The sequence below is a fragment of the Pristiophorus japonicus genome, chromosome 13, assembly GCF_044704955.1.
Source record: "Pristiophorus japonicus isolate sPriJap1 chromosome 13, sPriJap1.hap1, whole genome shotgun sequence".
Taxonomy (NCBI): domain Eukaryota; kingdom Metazoa; phylum Chordata; class Chondrichthyes; family Pristiophoridae; genus Pristiophorus; species Pristiophorus japonicus.
In genome coordinates, this window is record NC_091989.1 from 116418597 (window position 1) to 116442182 (window position 23586).

General features: G+C 44.5%; 1 protein-coding gene across 1 annotated transcript in view; it reads left to right on the forward strand.

Moving 5' to 3' along the window:
- The window catches only part of tgm2l (transglutaminase 2, like), a 46066-nt gene extending 23017 nt beyond the window's left edge, over window positions 1-23049 (forward strand). The window contains exons 6-13 of the mRNA XM_070896904.1: window positions 4419-4596; window positions 7143-7284; window positions 9371-9474; window positions 12576-12818; window positions 14426-14692; window positions 16754-16914; window positions 19234-19370; window positions 22481-23049. Of these exons, the coding sequence (XP_070753005.1) occupies window positions 4419-4596; window positions 7143-7284; window positions 9371-9474; window positions 12576-12818; window positions 14426-14692; window positions 16754-16914; window positions 19234-19370; window positions 22481-22631 (1383 nt within the window). The 3' untranslated portion in view covers window positions 22632-23049. The remainder of the gene's footprint in view (window positions 1-4418; window positions 4597-7142; window positions 7285-9370; window positions 9475-12575; window positions 12819-14425; window positions 14693-16753; window positions 16915-19233; window positions 19371-22480) is intronic.
- Window positions 23050-23586: the final 537 nt, after the last annotated feature.

Here is a 23586-nt window from a genome sequence, read left to right on the forward strand (position 1 = left end):
AGCAAGTTTCCCTCGCTATTCGAACCAGGTATCGGCAAATTCACAGGTGCCAAGCTACAGATCCATTTAGGCCCCAATGCACGGCCCGTCCATCACAAGGCTCGGGCGGTTTCGTACACGATGAGGGAGAAAGTCGAGATCGAACTGGACAGACTCCAACACGAAGGAATCATATCGCCAGTTGAGTTCAATGAGTGGGCCAGTTCAATTGTTCTGGTGTTGAAAAGCGATGGCGCGGTCAGAATCTGCGGAGACTACAAGGTAATGATTAACCGAGTCTCACGACAGGACCAGTATCCGCTGCCCAAGGCATGACCTGTTTGCAACGTTAGCGGGGGGGGGGGGGGGGCGCGGGAGAGTCATTCACCAAGTTGGACCTAACCTCCTCCTGCATGACACAGGAGCTGGCTGAATCTTCGAAAAGACTGACATGCATCAACACACACAAAGGGCTGTTTATATACCACAGGTCCCCTTTCGGGATTCGCTCGGTTGCAGCCATTTTCCAGAGAAACATGGAGAGTTTGCTGAAATCTGTTCCACGCACCGTTGTGTTTCAAGACAACATCCTGATCACTGGTCGTGACACCATCAAACATCTACACCACCTGGAAGAGGTTCTAAGTCGCCTGGACAGAGTGGGACTCAGGCTGAAATGCTCCAAATGTGTTTTTCTGGCACCAGAAGTTGAATTTTTGGGAAGAAAGATTGCAGCAGATGGCATCAGGCCCACGGACTCAAAGACAGAGGCCATCAAGAATGCACCCACACCACAGAATGTGACGGAGATGCGTTTGTTCCTGGGACTCCTCAACTATTTTGGTAACTTTCTACCTGGGTTGAGCACGTTGTTAGAGCCTTTGCACATGTTGCTATGTAAGGGTGACGACTGGGTTTGGGACAAATCTCAAGACACAATCTTTGAGAAGGCCAGGAACCTGCTATGTTCGAATAAGTTACTTGTACACTATGACCCATGTAAACATTTAGTGCTAGCTTGTGACGCCTCGTCGTACGGGGTCGGCTGTGTGTTACAGCAAGCCAATGTATCGGGCAACCTCCAATCGGTTGCATACGCTTCTAGAAGTCTGTCTAAGGCTGAGAGAGCCTATGGTATGGTCGAGAAAGAGGCGTAGCATGTGTATATGGGGTTAAGAAAATGCACCAATACCTATTTGGACTTCGGTTTGAGCTTGAAACTGACCACAAGCCACTCAATTCGCTGTTTTCAGAGAGAAAAGGTATAAATATCAATGCTTCGTCCCGGATCTAAAGATGGGCACAAACATTATCCGTTTATGACTATGTTATCCGTCACAGAACAGGCACTGAAAACTGTGCCGATACTCTCAGCCGGCTACCATTACCCACCACCTGGGGTTGAATGGCGCAGCCCGTAGACTTGTTACAGGTCATGGATGCTTTTGAGAGCGAGGGGTCACCCGTCACAGGTCATCAGATCAGGACCTGGACCAGCCAGGATTCTGTGCTATCATTAGTAAAGAGTTGCGTCCGAAATGGGAACTGGTCGGCCATTCCCGGGGAAATGCAAGATGAAATTAAGCTGTTGCACCGACGTGAAGATAAAATGTCCATCCAGTTGGATTGTCTCTTATGGGGTAATTGCGTGGTTTTGACAAAAAAAGGCAGGGAAACTTTTATACGCGACCTACACAGTACCCACCCAGGCATTGTCATGATGAAGGCAATTGCCAGGTCGCATGTTTGGTGGCCGGCATTGACTCGGACTTAGTATCATGCGTGCATCAGTTGCTCGCAACTGAGCAATGCACCAAGGGAGGCTCCAATGAGTCTGTGGTCATGGCCCTCCAAACTGTGGTCCAGGATCCACGTAGATTTTGCCGGCCCCTTTCTAGGAAAGATATTTTTAGTAGTTGTGGACGCTTATTCCAAATGGATTGAATACGTAATCATGTCATTCAGCATGTCCACAGCCACCATTGAAAGCCTCCGGGCCATATTCGCCACCCATGGCTTGCCCGATGTCCTTGTCAGCGACAATGGACCGTGTTTCACCAGCTCGGAATTCAACGAGTTTATGACCCGCAATGGCATCGAGCAAGTCAGGTCTGCTCCGTTTAAGCCCGCGTCTAACGGTCAAGCAAAGCGGGCAGTCCAAACAATCAAGCAGAGCATGAAATGCGTGACGGATGGCTCCCTACAGACCCGCTTATCTCGCATTCTGCTCAATTACCGGACGCAACCCCACTCGCTCACCAGGGTTCCTCTGGCAGAATTGTTAATGAAGAGAGCCCTTAAAACCAGGCTCTCCCTAGTCCACCCGAATCTTAATGATCACATGGAAACCCGGCGACACCGGCAGAACATGATCGCGCGGCTGTTTCACGTGACATTGATGTTAACGACCCTGTATTTGTCCTGAATTACGGTCATGGTCCCAAGTGGGTTGTTGGCACTGTTTCGGCCAAGGAAGGGAATTGGGTGTTTATAATCAAACTGTTAAATGGCCAAACGTGCAGGCCAAATTGTGACTTACTGACAACCAGGAACGACTTGAAGAGGACATCACCGTCGACGATCCACCAACACACACCCAACGAACAATCAACCTCGCTGTCAATCACGAGGATGAACCCACCATTCCTGACAGTCCGGTTAGACCAGCCGCGGTGCAGTGCAGCAATGGTCCAGCCAACTCACACACGCCAGGGTTTAAACTTAATCGATATAACCAAGGAGCAAAGGGCTCCGGATCGTCTCAACTTGTACCAAAGACTTTAGGGGGGAGTGATGTTATGTATGTAACTATGTAATACTTGCCACCAGAGGGCACGACTGTTGGAGTCCTACTGGTTCACCTGCACACACATGCAGGGCAAGTATAAAAGGTTAGCTGCCATGTTGTTTAGGTACTCTGGAGTTGTAATAAAGAAGACTAAGGTCACACTAAGTTTAGCTCACAGTCTCGTGTTCTTCTATACATAACAATCCCTATTGTGAAGTTCACCATTGTCACCACCTCTCAATGGCTTGGCTGAAAGATGAACCTCTAGCTTGTGAAATGGTGAGTGTAAACCTCGCCACTCAATAGCACAGGACCATAGCGAAGAAATGTTTCTTGTTCTTGTAGCTGAAGAAAGCTTGGCTTTTGCTGTGTTGTTTTTGGCCGTTATCCCTGCTGCTGTCCTCTGTGTGTTCATTTTAACGCTGTTTGTAGCCTTAAAACTAACTAGCATACAGAGTAAACAATTCATTAAAAGTAATGCACAGAGGAAAGTTTGTCTCTTATTAGTATCAGGCAGCCAGTCAACTATGTCCTAGACCAGCAGCAAAATAAGGTAAGCATTGTCTGACTCAACGGTAGAATTTACAATCTTTTCTGAAGCATTAAACGGCATGTAAATCTGTTGAAAAGAAGGAAGCCAAGACCTTTAAGTATAAAAGATCCTTTTTAATGACCCCAAAAAGCGCAACTGAAGTTTGGCATGTATTGCATCCTGTACACAATCTGAGACTGACTGTAGCCAAGAGAAGTTGACTATGGATATTACCCAACACTGGCACAGTATGGAACAGGCCAGGCAAGTTCAGCTTTTTTTGTTCATGGATAAAAGTCACCTGTATTATTATTCATTAAAACCAATATATATAATGTAGCTCATTTCAGGTTCACTTTATCCAAACTACCTCTTTGTCAAAGTGATTTGGAGATTAAATTTGCTTAACTAAAGCCCTGGCTTCATCAAGAGACTTTGCCCTGGATTTTCGGATCGTTTGCGACCCGGTTTTTGGCACTCCGCAGCGTAAAATGGTCAGCTGTTTTTCGCTGGGTCGCAATCTTTCGGTCGGGTTAGAAGCACTACCTGGGAGAGCTGCGCTGGGTGTGTGACGACTCTCCTTGCGACACTGCTGCGAGTTTCCACTCGCACCTGATCCGTACGCTGCGAAACGCGCCCCGCGATGACCTGCCAGGGAAAACACAGCGGTGCAGCCCTGCCGGCAGCGGTGAGTGAGATAAACTGCAAAAAGGGCAAGTTGCAGTTTTTCTTTTATTTTTTTTGTAACGATTTGAATTGTAAGGGTGTTGCCAATGTTTTTTGAATGTTTCTGTGAATTTATTTTGTGATTTTTCCCCTCCCAAGACCTCTCTCGGAGCGCTCCTGACCCCGCACTAAAGTTGACGAGATTCCCGTTTTTGCGCCACGAAAGGAGTACAACGCCTCCCTTTGCATGCCCCTGGCGTAGGGCCCAAATGACAAAAATTAATCAATTAATCGCTAACGTTAATCGGGCAGTAAATTTCCCGCCCCGAAAATGGAGAAGTAGAAAATCCTGCCCCTATTCTTTAACAGAAGATTGATTGTATACTTCTAACTATTTATTTGTTTATTAAATTAATGAAACAAGGACTAGATCTTTTATTTTCCCCTCCAAAGGTGAATGCAAATGATGATAAAGGTGTGCTTTTGGGAAGGTGGGATGGTAATTACTCCGATGGGATCGCTCCCACCAGATGGACCGGGAGTCTGCCGATTTTACGCCTGTGGAGCAGTTCTGGGGCTGAAAAAGTACGATATGGGCAGTGCTGGGTCTTTGCTGGTGTAGCTTGCACAGGTAAGATGCTGCTAGCTTCCTCACACCTCTCTGATGCACCCGGGATTCTGTGTTTCTCTTTAGATGCGTTAAAGATGCCCTTTTAATGCAAGCTGTGTTTGTTGCTTTTGGAGGCATTTATTTGCTGAGACACAATCAGACATGAAGATTTTAATTATTTCTCCTCCTCCTCAAGGAACTTCACAAGTAAGACCTAATACTGTGCATGGAATGTATTACAGACAAAACTCCATAATAGCTATGCACCAAGATTCTTCTGTTCTTTCCTTTAACATCTTGACACAAGCATTCAAATCAAATGACACACTGCACAGATTTGTGGTGATACTGACCACTTGCTCAGCTCATTCATGCACATCATGGGGTAGAAATTTGTCTTGGGCGATGGTGCAAAACAGGCGATGTTGCATTGGCCGCCCGTTATACTGATAGTCGGTTCTGTTGAAGTCAGTGATGCTGAATATCGGGCGGTGCAGTTACAGAGCAGCCCGTGCGATACCGCCTGCTTTGCATTACCCCTCAAGGTGAAATTCTACCCCCGAAAATGTGGCAAGTGAGGTGTAATTGTTCGGGTCCGCTCAGTCATCACAATGTGCCACCTAGTCTGGCTTTTTTTTGTAACGTTGAATTGCTGTCCTCGCACGACACACAGTGGGCCCAAGTTTCGAGCCGTGCCTAGAACGGCGCAGTCCCGACCTGGACACATGTTTTTCGCGCCACAAAGTGCGCCTAAAAAAATCCTCCATATTCTCCACCTCCCTGCAGGTCCTCTGGCCCTCGGCGCAGCGCAGCAGGAGCTGTAGGGGGCGGAGCCAGGTCCCTGCGCCGAAAACAGTGCCGGGACCTCTGCACATGCGCGCTACAGTGGGCGCCCGAAACTGTGTCGGAGGGACCCGAAGCACGCAGCCCCTAGCCCTGGCCGAATGGCCTCACTGGGGCTGCGTGAATAAGGCTCCTCCCATGGCCAGCTCCTGCTTCCTCCCGACCCGACTCGACTCCTGTTTCCCGCCTCCGGACCGGAACCGACACCCGCTCCCCCCTCCCGCCCCCGGACTGGACCCGACCTGACCTCCCTCCCCCTGACCCAAACCGAACCGACCTCCCTCCCACCACCCCCCCGATCCGACCCACCGCCACCTACCTGTAAATCTGGTGCTGGGGACGGGCCCTGCCCAAAGTCTCGGGCCCGGTCGGTTCAGCCTCCCTCCCCCTTCTCCTTCCCCCCCACCCCCCCAATCTTCATCTCCCCACCCAATCTCCTCCCCCCCCATCTCCTTCCCCACCCCCCATCTCCTTCCCCACCCCCCCATCTCCTTTCCCCCCTTCTCCCCCCCTCCCCCTTCTCCCCCATCCCTCCCCCTTCCCTCCCTCTGCTCCCCCCCTCTCTCCCTCTACCCCCCTCCTCCCCCTCCCCTCGCTGTCAGAAACACAGACACTGACAGACAGAGAATGAGAGACACACAGACAGACAGAGAGATAGAGACACTGACAGAGACACACTGAGGGGGGCATCCCAGCACGCTGTTGGAGGGCTCCCGGTGCTGCAGTCGGTAAGTAGAAACTGTTTTATTTATTGATTTAAAAAAAAATTATTTCTTATTAATTTTTTTTGATTGATTTATTGGTTGATTTATTGATGTATTTATCATTTATTATTGATGATGGCTCTTTATTTGTAAAACTGAAGTGTTTAATGTTTGTAAACTTCCCTTTAAACACCCCCCCCCACTATTCCCTACGCCTGATTTGTAACCTACGCCTGATTTTCTAAAGTGTAGACAAGGTTTTTTCGAGCGTACAAAAATCTTCACTTACTCCATTCTAAGTTAGTTTGGAGTAAGTTTTCACTGACGAAACTTTGAAAACAGGCGTAAGTGGCCGGACACGCCCCCTTTTGAAAAAAAAATTCTGTTCCAAAGTGAAACTGTTCTAACTGACTAGAACTGGAGCAAACTAAATGACGAGCATTCCGATTTCTAAGATACTCTGTTCTACACCAGTTGCTCCTAAAAATCAGGAGCAAATCATGTGGAAACTTGGGGCCAGTAAGTGTAGAAATTCCCAGGATTGATTAGGTGTGTTACGCTGCAGCAGATTACTTGTCCTAATCTGACTGGCCCCATTGCACTTGATGCATTCGTGCTAAATTCTTCTTGTTCATTTTTTTATTTCAGCTGTTAAAATAATCAGGCCAACGTCAAGAGTCTGATCCCGTCCTACACAGCATTCACACACGGGCCATCCCCTGATGGAGCTCAATGGATAGTGATCAGAAGCAGGAACCCTGGCTTATTATTCGCCTCCTTTACCCCCAAGGTTGCTGAGACCAATTTGTAGCATCCCTACAGGCGCCCCAGCTGAGATCAGCAAGCAACAACTAGGCCAGGGATCAAACATTAGGCCCCCCTGGACTTTATGGCTGAGTTGCTCACTGGCAATGGCTTTACTGAATGAGTCATGGGGAAAGCTCTTACAAACTTGACAGTGCCTTGAATTGCTACTTTGAAGTGGATTCATTCATCACCATACTTTTATTTGTTTTCCAGTTCTGAGGTGCTTGGGGATCCCGAGTCGTTGTGTTACAAACTATTTCTCTGCTCATGACACTGACGGCAATCTCAAAGTGGATCAGTATTATAGTAGTGAAGACTACTCACGCATGCCTTCAAAAAGGAAAGATATGGTGTGGTATGTGCTAGTAATTATTACCTTCCAGTGCTTGTTCATGGACACTACATATACCCACGGCCGTGACATAGTTCTGAAAGAATATAAAGTTAGTGCAAATCTCCGCAGTATTGTGTACTTCGGGGTTTTTGCTTCAGAATAATATTTACTTTATCCCATTTCCCTTTTTCTTACTGTTCCCCTTGATCTGTCATAATTTCTAATCTGTGGTCTCCTCTGTGGTCTTAAAAGAGCACTTAGCGAGGGCCCAACAGGCGATACTAATGTGGTTACTCTCAAATAAAAATAGTGAGTGAGATATCCTCTGGCCTAGACGTCAGAGAGAGACATCCTCTGGTTTTAGTGTTGGAGAGACTCCACCCTCCACCCTCCTGCCCCTGCTTTCCTATTGGATCGATTCCCACTGGCCTTGGCAGAGAAGAAACTCCACTCCCTCGTGGTTGACAAACTCCCTCTAACCTTCAAGAACCTCCAATTCTGGCCTCTTGAGCATCCACGATTATATTGCTCCACCATTGGCGGCCGTGCCTTCAGGTGCCTGGGTCCTAAGCTCTGGAATTCCCTCCCTAAACCACTCCACCTCTCTTTCCTCCTGTAAGATGCTTCTTAAAACCTACCTCTTTGACTAAGCTTTTGGTCATCTGATCTAATATCTCCCATGTGGCTTGGTGTCAAATTTTGTTTGATAATTGCTCGTGTGAAGCACCTTGGGATGTTTTACTATGTTAAAGGTGCTGTATAAATACAAGTTTGTTGTTTATGTAGAGGATACTTCCCACCCCCCACCTTGAGCATAGTGGAGACCCCCCTCCTCCTCGCCAACCTTCATATTAGAGAGACAACATCTAACCTTGGTGTAGGAGAGACTGCACCACCCCTTCCTCCTACACTTTGGCATAGGAGAGACCCCCCCGCACCCCCGCCATCTTCATGTTGGAGAGACTCTCTAACCTTGGCTTAGGGAGACTTCACCACCCCCTTACTGCTTTGGTGTTGGGGAGACTGTCTCAACTTTGGCAGTACGGAGACTCCTCACCTTGGTGTCAGAGAGATTCCCTCAGCCTTTGATGTTGAAGTATGACGTTTCTGTTGGGACAACCCACACTTGCACCTGTCTTTATAAACAATTTCTTTGAAGAGTTACTGTAAGCAGACTGATTTCAAATCTGCAACACTAGAAACATAGAAACATAGAAAATAGGTGCAGGAATAGGCCATTCGATCCTTCGCGCCTGCACCACCATTCAATAAGATCATGGCTGATCATTCACCTCAGTACCCCTTTCCTGCTTTCTCTCCATATCCCTTGATCCCTTTAGCCGTAAGGGCCATATCCAACTCCCTCTTGAATATATCTAACGAACTGGCATCAACAACTCTCTGCAGAAGAGAATACCACAGGTTAACAACTCTCTGAGTGAAGAAGTTTCTCCTCATCTCGGCTTACCCCTTATCCTTAGACTGTGACCCCTGGTTCTGGACTCCCCCAACATTGGGAACATTTTTCCTGCATCTAACCTGTCCAGTCCCGTCAGAATTTTATATGTTTCTATGAGATCCCCTCTCATTCTTCTAAACTCCAGTGAATACAGGCCCAGTCGATCCAGTCTCTCCTCATATGTCAGTCCTGCCATCCCGGGAATCAGTCTGGTGAACCTTTGCTGCACTCCCTCAATAGCAAGAACGTCCTTCCTCAGATTAAGAGACCAAAACTGAACACAATATTCCAGGTGAGACCTCACCAAGGTCCTGTAAAGCTGCAGCAAGACCTCCCTGATCCTAAACGCAAATCCCCTAGCTATGAAGGCCATCATGCCATTTGCCTTCTTCACCGCCTGCTGCACCTGCATGCCAACCTTCAATGACTGATGTACCATGACACCCAGGTCTCGTTGCACCTCCCCTTTTCCTAATCTGCCGCCAGAAGTCTGAATCAACGTCCTTATTGTTTGCCGTCAGGTCACGTTTTAATATTTTGTTGGCTCATAACTGCCAGCACTCCTCCATATTAATTGCTGCATGTCTGGTTAATCAGGTTGAGTAGTTTTATTGCAACAATTTCACATTAATACACTGTTGCACACAGGAACTACCACTCCTGGCTGGAATCATGGATGACCCGTTCTGACCTTCCCCCTGGTTATGATGGATGGCAAGTCTTGGATCCTACTCCACAAGAAAAGAGTGATGGTAACATTAGAATTGAAGTATAATAATTTTATATGGAGTCCATGCTGACTCCACATCAATTAGTATTTGGCTGTGAAAAGGATCAGCAGAAGATCATGCTACACCAGGACAGAATGAGAGCCCTGATTCCTGCTTTAGCTCTGAATGTGAGATTCAAGCAAAATCACCTTGACTCATAGTGCTACACCATTCCTCATGGATCCATTCTATGTCTGCAGCCTATCGCTCAAGATATTAGAAACTACGGGCCCAAGTTTCCACATGATTCGCGCCTGATTTTTAGGAGCAACTGGTGGAGAACGGACTATTTTAGAAATCGCAATTCTCCACATTTTTTTTTCTGCAGTTCTAGTCAGGTAGAACAGTTCCACTTTGGAACAGAATTTTTTCTTCAAAAGGGGGCGTGTCCGGCCACTGACGCCTGATTTCAAAGTTTCCACAGTGAAAATGTACTCCAAACTAAAGTAGAATGGCGCCAGTGAAGATTTTTGTAGAACTGAAAAAACCTGTTCTACACATTAAAAAATCAGGCGCAGGTTACAAATTAGGCGTCCAGAACGAGGTGGGGGGGAAGGGAACTCATTAAATTCGACAATAAATCCTTATTTATACTTCTACAAATATTATACAAATAAATCCAACCTGAATAAACATTTATAAGCCAAGAAAAGATTAAAGAAACCATCTTCCTACCTGTGTGAAAGTGCTTCAGCCAGGGAGAATTCTGCAGTTGTTCGTGCCGCTGAGCGAGAGAGGGAGGGAGAGAGGGGAGGGAGGGGAGAGAAGGGAGGGAGGGAAGAGGGGGTGGGGGGTCGGGGAACAGGTCGGGGAGGAGCGGGCCTCGGGTGTCGGGTCGGGTCTGGTCGGCGGGGGGGGGGGGGGGAGCGAGTGTCGGGTCTGGTCGGGCGGGGAGCAGGAGCTGGCCGTGGGAGGAGCCTCATTCACGCAGCCCCAGTGAGGCCATTGGGCCAGGGCTAGGGGCTGCGTGCTTCGGGCCCCTCCCACACAGTTCGGCGCCTGGAGCTACTGCACTTGCGTGCCCACTGTAGCGCGCATGTGCAGAGGTCCCGGCACTGTTTTCAGCGCAGGGATCTGGCTCCACCCCCCCCACAGCTCGTGCCGGCTGCGCCGAGTGCCACAGGACCTGTAAGTCGGTGGAGAATACCGAGGATTTTTTTAGGCGCGAAAAACGGGCGCCCAGCTCGGAGGGGCGCCCGTTTTTTTTCTTGTGGAAACTTGGGCCCATAGGAACAGGAGTAGACCATTCAGCTCCTTGAGCCTGTTCTGCCATTCAATTAGATCGTGACTGATCTGTATCTTAACTCCGTCAACCTGCCTTGGTTCCATAATCCCTTAATACCCTTGCCTAACAAAAAAACTATCAATCTTAGTGTTGAAATTTTCAATTGACTCCACAGCCTCAACAGCTTTTGGGGGGGGGGGGCGTGGGAGGAGAAGAGAGTTCCAGATTTCCACTACCCTTTGTGTGAAGAATGCTTCCTGACATCACTCCTGGACAGCCCAGCTCTAATTTTAAGGTTATTCTCCCTTGTTTCTCGACTTTCCCACCAGAGGAAATAGTTTCTCTCCATCTACCCTATCAAATCCTCTAATCATCTTAAGCAGCTCAATTAGATCACCCCTTAATTCTCTACACTCAAAGGAATACAAGCCTAGACTATGCACCTGTCCTCATAATTTAACCCTTTTCGTCCCTGTATCATTCTGGTGAATCTGCCCGACGCCCCATGTTGCAGTTTGATGAGCCTTAAAGTTTTGAAGTACTTCCCCAATTTTCTGCTCCCCATCTGCTGAAGGCACTGACTTATGCAGTGGTGGGTTCACCGGGACCAATGGCCCTCTGGCAGCTTGCCCAAATAGTCATTTTTAAGCTATGAGCCTTGTCATCAGGCTACACGAATCTGAGCTAAACCAATCCTGTCCTCTTCAGACATCTGAACATCGTCCCAGCAACGTTCACTGGAGACCAATCAGGAGCTGAAACCCTTGATAATACTTTTCTCCACCTCCTTCCTGGCCCAGGGGCACTGAAGAAGATTGGTAATCTAACTGAAAATTAAAGACTGCTCTACCTATCGAGGAAATTCACCGGGGAACTAGATTACAATATATTTATATTACAATTTTATTTGAGGTGCTGTAGCCTGTGACCTAAAGTCAAAGTGGCCTGAAACTGGTTAAAATATTCAGCTTGAAGCAATAATCCCACCCGTACTGGGAAATGCCTCATTGCATCTGCAGTGATAAGTGTGGAAGAGGAGACACTCCCCCACCAAAAATAAATAATAGAATCATGGAAATTTTAGCAGAGAAGCTGCAATTTTGGTCATCAGCCCTGTGTCACATGGCTAACTGCTCTTACCTTGTACCTTTAAGTATTTTTTTTCAAGTGTTTATCTAATTTTCTCTTAAGTGTTATGATTGCCTTGGTTTTACTAGCCACTTGTGGTAAATCCCATGTTGTAATTAAAAACCCTTCCAATCTCCTCTTTTTTTTGTGTTGATGGTACATTTACTGTATTTATGCCCTTTCTTGCTTACCATTAGAAATAATCTTTCTCTATTTACCCTCTGTTACAGTATGAGATAGCTACAAGTGTGATTCAACTTCTTGACATTGTACAGAATGTTTTATTTTATGTTTTAAGTTTGAGTTTAGGATTTTAATGTCCATTTTCTGCCGCCTTCTCCTGAAGATACAAGCTGGGTACAGGTCCGTGGGCACCAGCAGCACTCCAGTATCTCACCAATTGGCATATCTTCATGTGTGAGCTGAGCTCTGTTTGGGTCGCAGTTGGGATCCCACAGAGTCCCTGGATTGCAGCGTGGGAATTAGTACGGGTTCACATTCCTCATCTCTATAGCAACTTCTGTTTGAATGCTCGTGTGGAAGTTGGATATGGATGCTTTTGGGCTCAACTCAAACTTACAGTCTAGGCCCAACCATGAAGAATGTCCACTTGGGGGAGGCAAACTTCATCACCAGTCACAATCCTCAGGAGAAGAGCAGGACAAAAGTTACAAAGAGTCCAAGAAAACTTTCCTGCAGTACCCTTATAGTGGTGTTCTCGTCCCATTAGGCATATTCTGCTGCGGTCCTTGCCCCGTCAAAGCAATAAAAGAAGGTCATGTGGATGTGAAATATGACGCTGTGTTCATCTTCGCCGAGGTCAATGCAGATGTGGTTTACTGGTTGGTGAACAAAGATGGATCGAAAAAAGAGCTGGGAGTCAAACAGCACCAAGTGGGAAAACTGATCATTACAAAAAGTGCCTATACCGATAAAAGAGAGGATATTACTCATGATTATAAATACCCAGAGGGTATGGGATTTTTACTGATCACACTAATAATAAAATGGAACTTTTATGTATTTTCTAATGTTCTTTAGTGAAAGTTCTTCATTTTTTTGTCCCTCATCCCTGCCACCATATACACATAGGTTAGCTCCCAGAGATCTGGCACTGTTGTTCTGAACTTTGATGTAAGGAGGTCGAGAAATGGGGCTAAGCAATGACTTTACCTCTGGAGTACTTTTTACTTTCCTAGTGAGGAAGCACTGGCCCTTTTTTCATACCTTCCGCAGTAAAGACTCTGCTCTGAGCCATTGCTCAGTTTGGACTCTGTGTGAGTGACATTGTGACTGTGTGAAGTCCCAACAAATGCACACAGCTCTTAAACTGTGCTTTTCATCTTTTCTCAATCAAATTCATCCCTGCACTTTTCTCCTGAAGGCCCAACGTCATGATGGGCAAGGCTAACAGAGCCCTCCTTTGCCCAAATATGAGCCTAGAGAGTAGGTTATTCGGCTTTGCAGCAGCCATGTACAATCCTCACCTGAACTCCACACGCCTACTTTCAACAGCAATCAGCAAAGCTGGCTTCTAGTTTTAACCCTTCCAAGACACCAGAGACCAATGTTGCACTCCCTATAGTCCTGCCACCCTCGCTGAGATCGAGACTAAATCAGCCCAGACCACAAATCAAACCTAGGACATGCTTGGTCTTTATGGCCCAGTTGCACACCAAATGGTGGATCAATCCACTCAGCTGCCAGATTGCAGGAATTTAATTTTATGAATCTCTCTTGATATTGGTAATTCAATATTGGTAATTCAATATCTGCAATTCTATCTGCCCCCAAGTAGAAAAGTTAATATAAATATCAGTGTGGTAATTAAACAAATCAGCATAGAACAGCTTTATCCTGTTTTCAGACCAGCGAGAGACTTTCCCCTCTGATCAGATCATGAGCTCTGTTTAGTACTGTACTATAGGAAGATAATTGTCATTGTCCAAATCAGATGGCCATTTTAATGGACGCCATTGTCATCATTCTGTATTTATGATGGTATCAGTGTGCGATACCTTCAATTTGATGGAAACTGGGGGAGAGTGGGCTCTATTCACAAAGTTCTGCAGACACTGTGAATATTATCTCTTTTTTAATTTTTATAAATGTGGTTTTGTTTTAATCCCAGGTTTAGTGACTGGTTATTATTCTTGGTTTTGTAATCACTGAATCACTGGTGGTCTTGTACAAAACTAAAAGGTACTAATCACAAAATGGCCAAAGCAGAATAATATGGAAGTAATTGTAGCAACTGATCACTTGAAGTTGTATGTAAATTAGGCCAAGGTGATTTGAAGACTAGGCTCAACATGTTGAAGAAACAACTGCAGTTGCACGTTAAACTGTTTCATGATTATTGCGGAGCGAGCTGTAATTACACGCAGTATTGTTTCTTAGTACATTTCAAAGTGACAAACAAATGCACAGTTTGGGATTACAGGGTCTTTGTATCACTGTTTCCTGATCAAAGTTGAGAACACTCCTGATTTAAGTTATGCAGGGACTGTTTCCATCACACAAGCTCTTTAACTTAACCTCCCCTACCCATCAGTGTGAATAATGTCCGCCTTTCCACAGGTTCTACAAAGGAACGGGAAGTCTACAGCAAAACAGGAATGAAAATCAAATCTGCCAACACACAGCTGAAAGATTTAAAAATCAGTATTAAACATGCTCCACCAATCCTTGGAAGCGATTTTGATGTCTACTTCAGTGTTGCTAACCATGGTTTTATGGACAAAGATGTCCATTTGACCCTATCTGCAACCACTATAACATACAATGGGGTAATTTTAATGGAATTCAGCAAGAGGTCAACTACATTTATGTCAAAAGCTGCCACAGGTAATTGCTGTTTTCTGTAAAATGTTGATAGGTATATGTTGGTTCATTATCTTGAAATGGCTGCATCACTTTGGTCAGTGCACCAATCTGAGGTCCTGCAAGGTTGTAAGGACATAGGGTGGGTGAGTTTCTCATTTTTTCTGGCAGGGAGGTAATGTGGAGGCCAATGCGTCCTCATAGAGAAAGGGAAAAGTTGGATGGACAAGGCACAATAGCTGTTCTCTTGTAGAGGGCAGTTCTGAAGTTAGTGCTGGCCTGGTATCGAGTGTCATTTCTAGTCCGAAGCTGAACCCTACCACACTGAGGCGTAATTGCTGTGCCTCTGTGCCAACTGCATGGGTAGAATATTTTTCATTAGTCTGTGATGATGCTAACTTATCACATTTGACAAGTAATTGAAAATGCTGCATGGTTGAATAAACTACCGACAATCACTAATACAAAAGCAAAATACTGCAGATGCTGGAATCTGGAATAAAAACAGAAAATGCTGGAAATCTCAGCAGGTCAGGCAGCATCTGTGGAGAGAAAGCAGAGTTAACGTTTCGGGTTGATGACCCTTCATCAGAGTTCTGATGAAAGGTCATTGACCCGAAACGTTAGCTCTGCTTTCTCTCCACAGATGCTGCCTGACCTGCTGAGATTTCTAGCACTTTCTGTTTTTATTACCGACAATCACTGTCCAATCTCACACATGAAGAACTTGGGTTGCCAGAACCCCAGGCGCAGCATGAGTGACTTCCTTCAGGAGAGGATGGCTTAATGGAGAGTGTAATGTATGCACCTGTGAGTATGCTCACAGGTTTGTTGATCAACTAAAATAGTTGTAGAGCTTTTGAAAGGGGCACTTGATTATTGTTCTACCAAAATAGTCGTAGAGCTGTTGAATTGTGAGCGGTTTAGTCAGTCACGTGATGTTCACAAGACTCAATAAAACCCCAGTCATTTGGGTTTAGGGGATCCACGATGAGGCAGGTGGTTGTGAGCCTGGTGGATGAACTGGTAATGTGTAGTGTGATTGTTAAACCTTTGTTAATAAACCAACCAGTTCTTATTAGCAATGTGTTGTTATGAATTCTTAAGCAAAAAACCCATGAAGCAAATACAATATAGGGAGAAATTGGAGAAGGAGTTGAAGAAAAAATAAAGTTTTGTGCTATCTTACTTGTTCCTTTTCAGATCTTCTTGCAACAAGACTCGGAACTTCTTTTTTAACCTTCCCTAGCCTGGAGATACTACGTCCAATTGTAACATGCCTCGGCTAGGTATTGAACCTGAAATCTTCCTGATTTTTTAAATATATATACTATAGATAGCTCAGTACCACATCACACAACCATTGATTTAAACAACTTTTGATTTACTATTTCCTATTAGGTTTATATATTGAGAGTATCCCGAGGAAGCGACTGGAGCCTGCTTTATGAGCATTATAAGCCGACTGAACTAATTTTTTTAAAGCGAAAATGTATACTTTTTTATAGTAAAAGCATACTTCTTCCTCTGAGCTATAATAACTCGCTATGACAATATCAAAGCCCTCAATTACCATTTGCCAAGTAAGGACTTGAATGAACTGTTTTCTTTCTATGATCTAATCTGCATAAATTGTTCAGTGAACGGTCTGATGTGATCAGTAAACATTACAACTGGCTCATGAACAAGGGGCAGATGGAAGAACGTCTAGCCATGTGAGTGACATAGTGAATTGTGCCACAGAGTGGTGGGATGCTGGCTCAGACCCATACTCTACTACACGGTGCCATGGCTGCTACTGAGCTGAAGCCAGACAATTCTCCACTGTGGGGGTGGGGGCCGGTTGCAGTGTTATTCTGGGCTGCTTTGGTGCAACTCCTATCCTAGTTGCTAATCAGGCCGCCCACAGCCACCCCTCTCCCTTTTAGCCCTGAGAACTCATAGCATGGAAGACTATCACAATTTTATTTTTATGTTTTGCTCTGGTTTATTTGTAACCCATTTTTACTACATTCAATGGCTTCAAAAGAAAGCTGGAGTGCTTTTGTGTAACAAACTGTGTTCATTTGTTTTTGCTTTTATTAGTGCATAAAGAAGTTCTGAGACTGAAATACAAAGACTATGGTGAACATCTCTCTGAGCACAATTTGATTCGACTGACAGCCATGCTCAAATCTAAAGGCACATCTGACGTGAGTCTTACGGAGTGCAACGTTGCTCTCAACCTGCCTCAGCTTGCTCTGAAGGTAAATGCAAAACCCCTCAGAGTTGTAAGAAAAACAGGTTTATTTTGTCATTGAAGAAAATGAAAAAAGAACTTCGGGTTTGAAATGTAATTGATGTTTAAGCCAAGCGGTGGACACATGTTCCCCCTTATCTCACTGACAGCATCCTGCTCGCACGAAGATTGAGGCTTTGTATTGACTAGTGGCATCCTCTCCTTCTATCTGTGTTACCAGCTTTGCAGAAGGGGCACCCAGATCGGATCAGATCAGAGCGCGGTTGGTGCTCCGAGTGCTTGGCTGCACTGCACCTTCTCAAGAATGCAACAGTCCAGATGGAAGATAAAACCAGTAAAAAAAAAAGTTCAATCTTCAGGCATATCTGAAAATTTTTTAATTATTGCAAATTTAAGTTAATTTAAACAGGACTATCATCTGATCAAGAGTACAAAGCTAAAGAAAAACACACAAGAGATTGATGCATTTAATATGAAGAAGCATCAGCATCCATTTCCCTAGGTGCTTAAGTTAGTAAAAAAACAAGTCATAGAAGACCTCCAGCTATGGTTATGTGTTGCTTGCTCCTAATAATAGCAGAAGTATTACTATCATATCAGGAGTATTACAAAAGAGAAACAAAGGCACTAATGATGCCCATAGAGGACTGTGTTGTGCATTGGCTTCTGGAAAGCCTAAAATCAAGCCCAGCGCTTTTAAAATCAATGTCAAAAAGCACACACAGGGCCCACTGGCTGAATTGGGATCTCCTGAATTTTCATTGAACTGTTTGCCACAAACATTGTCCAATACATGGTAGAATTAATGAATTCTGGGAGATTTATTTATACCAGTTAAGTGTGTCATTAATACTTGAGAAGTGGTAAAAAGATAATTATCCCATTATAAGCTGTTTTTTTTTTGTAATAATGATGAAATAGTATTTTTAGGAATTGCAGGTTTTGAAAAAAGTTTGTTCCTGCAATTTTGTTAGGAGTATATTAATTTTGATGATAAAGGGCATTTGATCCTTTTTTAAAATACTGGAATAGTAAAGTCAGGCCCATTATATGGAAGGACCTTTTGAAGTCAATTGTTATTGCTGATTTTAAAAATCTGCGTTTGAAAGAAAAACTTGCATTTATATAGCACCTTTCATGATCACTAGATGTCCCAAAGCGCTTTACAGCCAATGAAGTACATTTGAAGTGTAGTCACTGTTGTAATGTAGGAAATGCAGCAGTCAATTTGTGCACAGCAAGTTCCCACAAACAGCAATGTGATAATGACCAGACAATCTGTTTTTTTTTTTAGTGATGTTGTTTGAGGGATAAATATTGGCTAGGATCCCGTATCCCCAGTGTCTTCCATGGGATCTTTTACATCCACTTGAGAGGGCAAACGGGGCCTCAGTTTAACGTCTCATCCCAAAGATGGCACCTCCAACAGTGCAGCACTGCACTGGAGTGTCAGCCTAGATCTTTGTATTCAAGTCTCTGGAGTGGGACTTGAGCCCACAACTTTCTGACTGAGGTGAGAGTGCTACCCACTGAGCCACAGCTGACTTTGTTCAGGTGCTTTCCAGTTTTTATTTTTAGCGTTAAAAACTTGGAGAAAATTCAGGGGAAAACCCAAAAACACCTCTGTAAATTCAGAAAAAATCATCAGTATAATTTGCAACTTAACTAAACCTCACAAAAACAAGCAAGGCCCCGGTAAACTAAATCGCAGCCCACAATTATTTGCACAACTCATATGCACCACATGTGTGGATCTCCAGGGCAGTTATTTTAGCAGTAAAATGCATTTATAGTAATAGTGAATGGACTGTGTGTTGCAAAATGTTGACTGCTAAAAGTAATGCTAACAGTAGAACATCACCATAATATCGACGAGCATAAATATCTTTAAAGTCTGACTGAAATATGAAATAGTTGATGCTAAAATGCAATTGGCCAGGACTCTGACAGAGTATTGTGATCATTGTATGCAGCATATCTATTTTAGTAATAACATAGCAGTAATTACTATCAAAGCTCTAATGTACGTTCTGACATTACGGATGTGATGCGTGCACATATGGGAACCTGATTTCCAATCAGGAAAACAGTATGAAACTTCAGGGTTTTTTTCCTCAAATTTGGGAAGAAATCAGTTTTTACCTATCCATGGCTCAAAAAAAAATTCAGGAATTTATTAATTGGTTAAAGCTGATTTTAAAAGTTCCTAATTATATGTTAAAAATCAGGCACTGATATAAAATGGAATGTTCAAGTGATTAATATATCTGATTGCACTACATGCATTAAAATATACGATACAAATTACAGTCTTTCCTCATTCTAGGTGGTTGGTGAACCAATCCTGTACAGAAAGCTAATGGTCCAAATAAAGTTTGCAAATCCTCTTCCCATCACATTAACTGGAGGCATCTTTAGTGTGGAAGGCACTGGACTCACGGATTTACAGGAAATTAAATCTCCGTGAGTAACATACATAACATTTCAGTAAATGTAAGAGATGTTTACAGAACATGAATGTTGGATATTGTGCAACAACTATTCATGGTCAGATGCTCACAATTTGTTACCAATGTTACTAATGTTTAATGATAGAAAATAATACTTTTAAAGGTTATCCTTCTTCATATCACAGTCAAATAATACAAACCATCTTATATCTCTGGAATGTTGCAGGTTAAGAGTTCCTGTGTCTCTGGGATGTTGCAGGTTAAGAATCCCGGGGGGGGGTGGGGGGTGCGAATGAGGCGCAAACGACTTTTCACCCAGGCGCGGCACCTCTAACAACTCCCGCTAAATTCCGCAGGAGTTCGGCGGCGATGATGCCGCCATCGCCAGGCACAGCACCCCATTTTCGGCCTGGAACATAGATTCGGTATCGGCCCCTGAAGCTGTGCCGGGCAATGCCAACAACAGCTTCAGGGGGCGTGTACATGGCAGCCGGCTGCTCGCAGGGCACTAGTTAAAGGGGAAGTGGCGTGCACGTGAATAAAAAAATTGGCCAACTTAATTGTTGTGGCCCGTTGCCTCCTTGATCGCAGGGTCCGTGCCGTGATCTGGCAGCCTGGCACTCCGCTTGAGTGCCAGGCTAATGGCACGGCACCCAACTCCCGGTAGTCCAGGTAGGGCCCCGCAGAGTCTGCAACTTGGTCCTCCCCTTTAATAACGCAGCAGCACTACACGGCCCAGTCCGTAGCACAACGGCGTACTTATTTCGCTTCCACCCCATTAGTGCCCCAGAGAGAAAATGTAGTGCGTTTTTTTGCACTCCACTTCCTCTCTGGGGCGGTAACCCCAATTTCGCGAGTGGGGTGGGACTTCTATGCCTGGTGCAGGAAGTCCTGCCTCACAGATGTTACCTCTCCCAAACAAGGCGCTGTGCAATTTCCCAGCCCCTGTGTCTCTGGGATGTTGCAGGTTAACAGTTCCTGGTGTCTATGGGTATTGCTGGTCATGGGTTCTTGTATGTTTCAGGGACAGTGCAAGTTAACAGCGCCACCTGTCGGCCGTTACCTCAGTAACTGAAGGTTCATATAAACATAGAAATTTACAGCGCAGAAGGAGGCCATTTCGACCCACTGTGTCCACGCCGGCCGATAAAGAGCCGCATGGCCCTCAGTCAGCAGCCTTGAAGGTTACATATAAACCTATGGACAATGAACAATGGCGGAAAGGCAAATTCAGTGAGATTTGATTGCCAAAAAGAGTATTTGCATCATAATCAGCGCAAATTAAATTTCCACTTTGTACATGTGTTAGAGGAAATTTCCTGCTGAAAGTGATATAGTGACATTACAGAGATAGTTTTGGAAATACCAAGTTAAAGGGAAATGTGTGTGCTGGTAAATGATTAGCAGTTTATTTCAGCAGGATTGGAAACAATACATGCGCAGCAATGTAAATGGTGATGTTCTGTTGCTGCATCGCCAGTCGTATATGAGCTTAAAATATATAAATTAAAAGCTTATATTTTTAAAATGACTACTTGGTGTGGTGGGTTAGACACTGCCCTTTCTCCTGTGGAACCCAGGCTCAAATCCAGGTGCGATGGAAATGACCTTTTTTCTGCCGCTGTCCCAGTCCGATGTATCTTTAAAATTACCTTTCTTAAGCGGATTACTTATCCCCCGGCATCTGTCAATGATGCTGTCTGATTGGCCTCCAGAAGCTGTGTGTCGGTGCCCTGGAGTGACTCACTCTCCAGATATTTTGAGTATTATCTTTAATTGTTCTTCAGTTACATCACACTGCACATTCATACAGTGTTATCATGGATCAATGCACAGAATACAGAACCAATTATTTGTTGTTGTATGGAAGTGCTGACCACTTGCTGCTGTGATAGCGCAGTTGAGATTGAGAATTCACCATGTGGAGAATCATGGACACAATACCAGTCACATTGTTCGGCACCAGAGAACTGAGGCCCTCCGCCACCTCTATCCTGCCACACACACTGCAATGGGGCTCATGCTATTTTGCCACACACATTATAGTGGAGTATTGGGACTCCGTGCCACCTGCATTCTGCCGCACACATTGGAACAGGGCACTGAGACCCTATGCCGGCCTATGCTGGTGACACGCTGCCAAAGGTTCACATTTTCCCGGTGATTTATCTTGAACTGTTTTCACAATCGAAGATTTCCACCATCTTTTTCTTCATGTTTTCTCGTTATCACAAAGAACGCTGTAAACATTGTGAGGGAAGAACTGCAGCAACAAAATTACATTTGAAATCTAAGGGCCAGGCACAGCAGGAAACCAGAAGAGTTTGAATAACTTTGTCATATCTCGTTACTCTGTTATAATGAGCTCTGCAAACAAAGCTGCCCAGCTTTTACTCTCGGGTCAGACTCCGCAGACTGCCACCCGCAGTCTTCCAGCAAGAAGACAGTAGCTGCACCAAAAATGAGAGAGAAGACCAAAGTATCCAAAGTATCTTTATTTCTGATTGAACTTTGTGCCTCCTTTGATCCAGTTTCCACCCTCCCCACCCCCATCCTGTTTTTAAAGACGATCAAACAAAAGGCAGCTTCACTGTTGTACTGATAACTTCAATACTTCTCAGTTGGGCCATGGTAGAATTAAAATAATACATGATTTTAGGTGCTAAAAATGAGACATTTCATGTCAATGTGAAAAGCCAGTTTAAATCAATAAGCATCTGATACTGGAATATTTTCATTCTAGGTTGTTTATTCCCAGCTTCCTCCGGGAATGCCACACTAATAGACTTTCAAAGGAGCTCGGAGAGAGGCCTTTCGTTGGGCTCATCCTTTCAATATTTACATTCTCTCTGGATTTTTCTTCTCACTATTTCCCAGTATGTATTTTGGATGGAATCTGCATGTTTCCGATATAATGATAATCGGATAATTGCAGGCAGTCCTACACAGAGTCACATGGGTACCTGCCCTCTCACACATCAATCTCTGCAGATCAAATGTGGGCCATTTGGCCATTCTACATGCTTTCAACCAGGAAGGAACCAGGTAGGAACCTATTAAAAGAAACCCACTTTTACATTTCTCTTATTTCTGTTTATTTCTTCTTTTTTTAAATAAATATAGTGCTGCAGCAATCCGCCCCGGACACGAAGTTGTGGTGAATGTATTCTTCACGCCTAGCAAGACTGGCTTACGGAAACTGATGGTGGATTTCGACAGCAACAGACTCCGTGATGTTAAAGGTTCCGTCAACATTATTGTCAGGCGGGCTTAGCAAACGGTCACTGGTATTTTATTAAGTATTTTAATCCATGGAGGAATCAGCTAGGAATCCTGATTCCAATATAATATTTGGTTGCTAGATTTATAACAACATAAGAACATAAGAATTAGGAGCAGATGTAGGCCCTACGGCCCCTCGAGCCTGCTCCGCCATTCAATAAGATCATGGCTGATTATCGACCTCGACTCCACTGTCCCGCCCGATCTCTATATCCCTTGATTCTCCTAGAACCCAAAAATCTATCTATCTCAGCCTTGAATATATTCAGAGACTCACATCCACAGTCCTCAGGGGCAGAGAATTCCAAAGATTCACAACCCTCTGAGTGAAGAAATTCCTCCTCATCTCTGTCTTAAGTGGCCTTCATATTCTAATGGAAAGTATATTTTGTACTGAAATAATGTTTAATATAGTCACTACTTATGCTGGCTTTATTGTATTAAGGCAGAAAACAGTTATCAGCCTACATGCATATTATTATATTTGCTTAAAACTACCAAAGAACTATTGATGTAAAGAGTAGAAAAAACAGATAATAAACTTCCTTCTGACATTTGTGAGTCTGATGATGCAGAAAATGACACACTTACAGGTAGATAGAGAATGGAAAGGCACTTTGCATCATCAAGGCCAAGGACGGCTGCAACCAGGAAAGCTCCTGCAGAGCAACCAAGCTTCATGGGTGTCAGCATGAGCATCAAGTTCATCTGTGACTGTTTTGGATTTTCCCTCCCATGCGAAGCTTGACAAAGATGTGCAAGCAATGAATGGCACATGAATGAAGAAGCTAAGAGTTAAAAATAATCAGGTACTTTATAAAGAAACTTGTTTGTGTATATTAATGGGGAAGTAGACAAAGCTATGTATATGTAGATATATATTTGTCGCCATTTTGTGGTCACGCTTTACTCCAATATGAATGTTTTCCTTTTTTGTTATACTTATT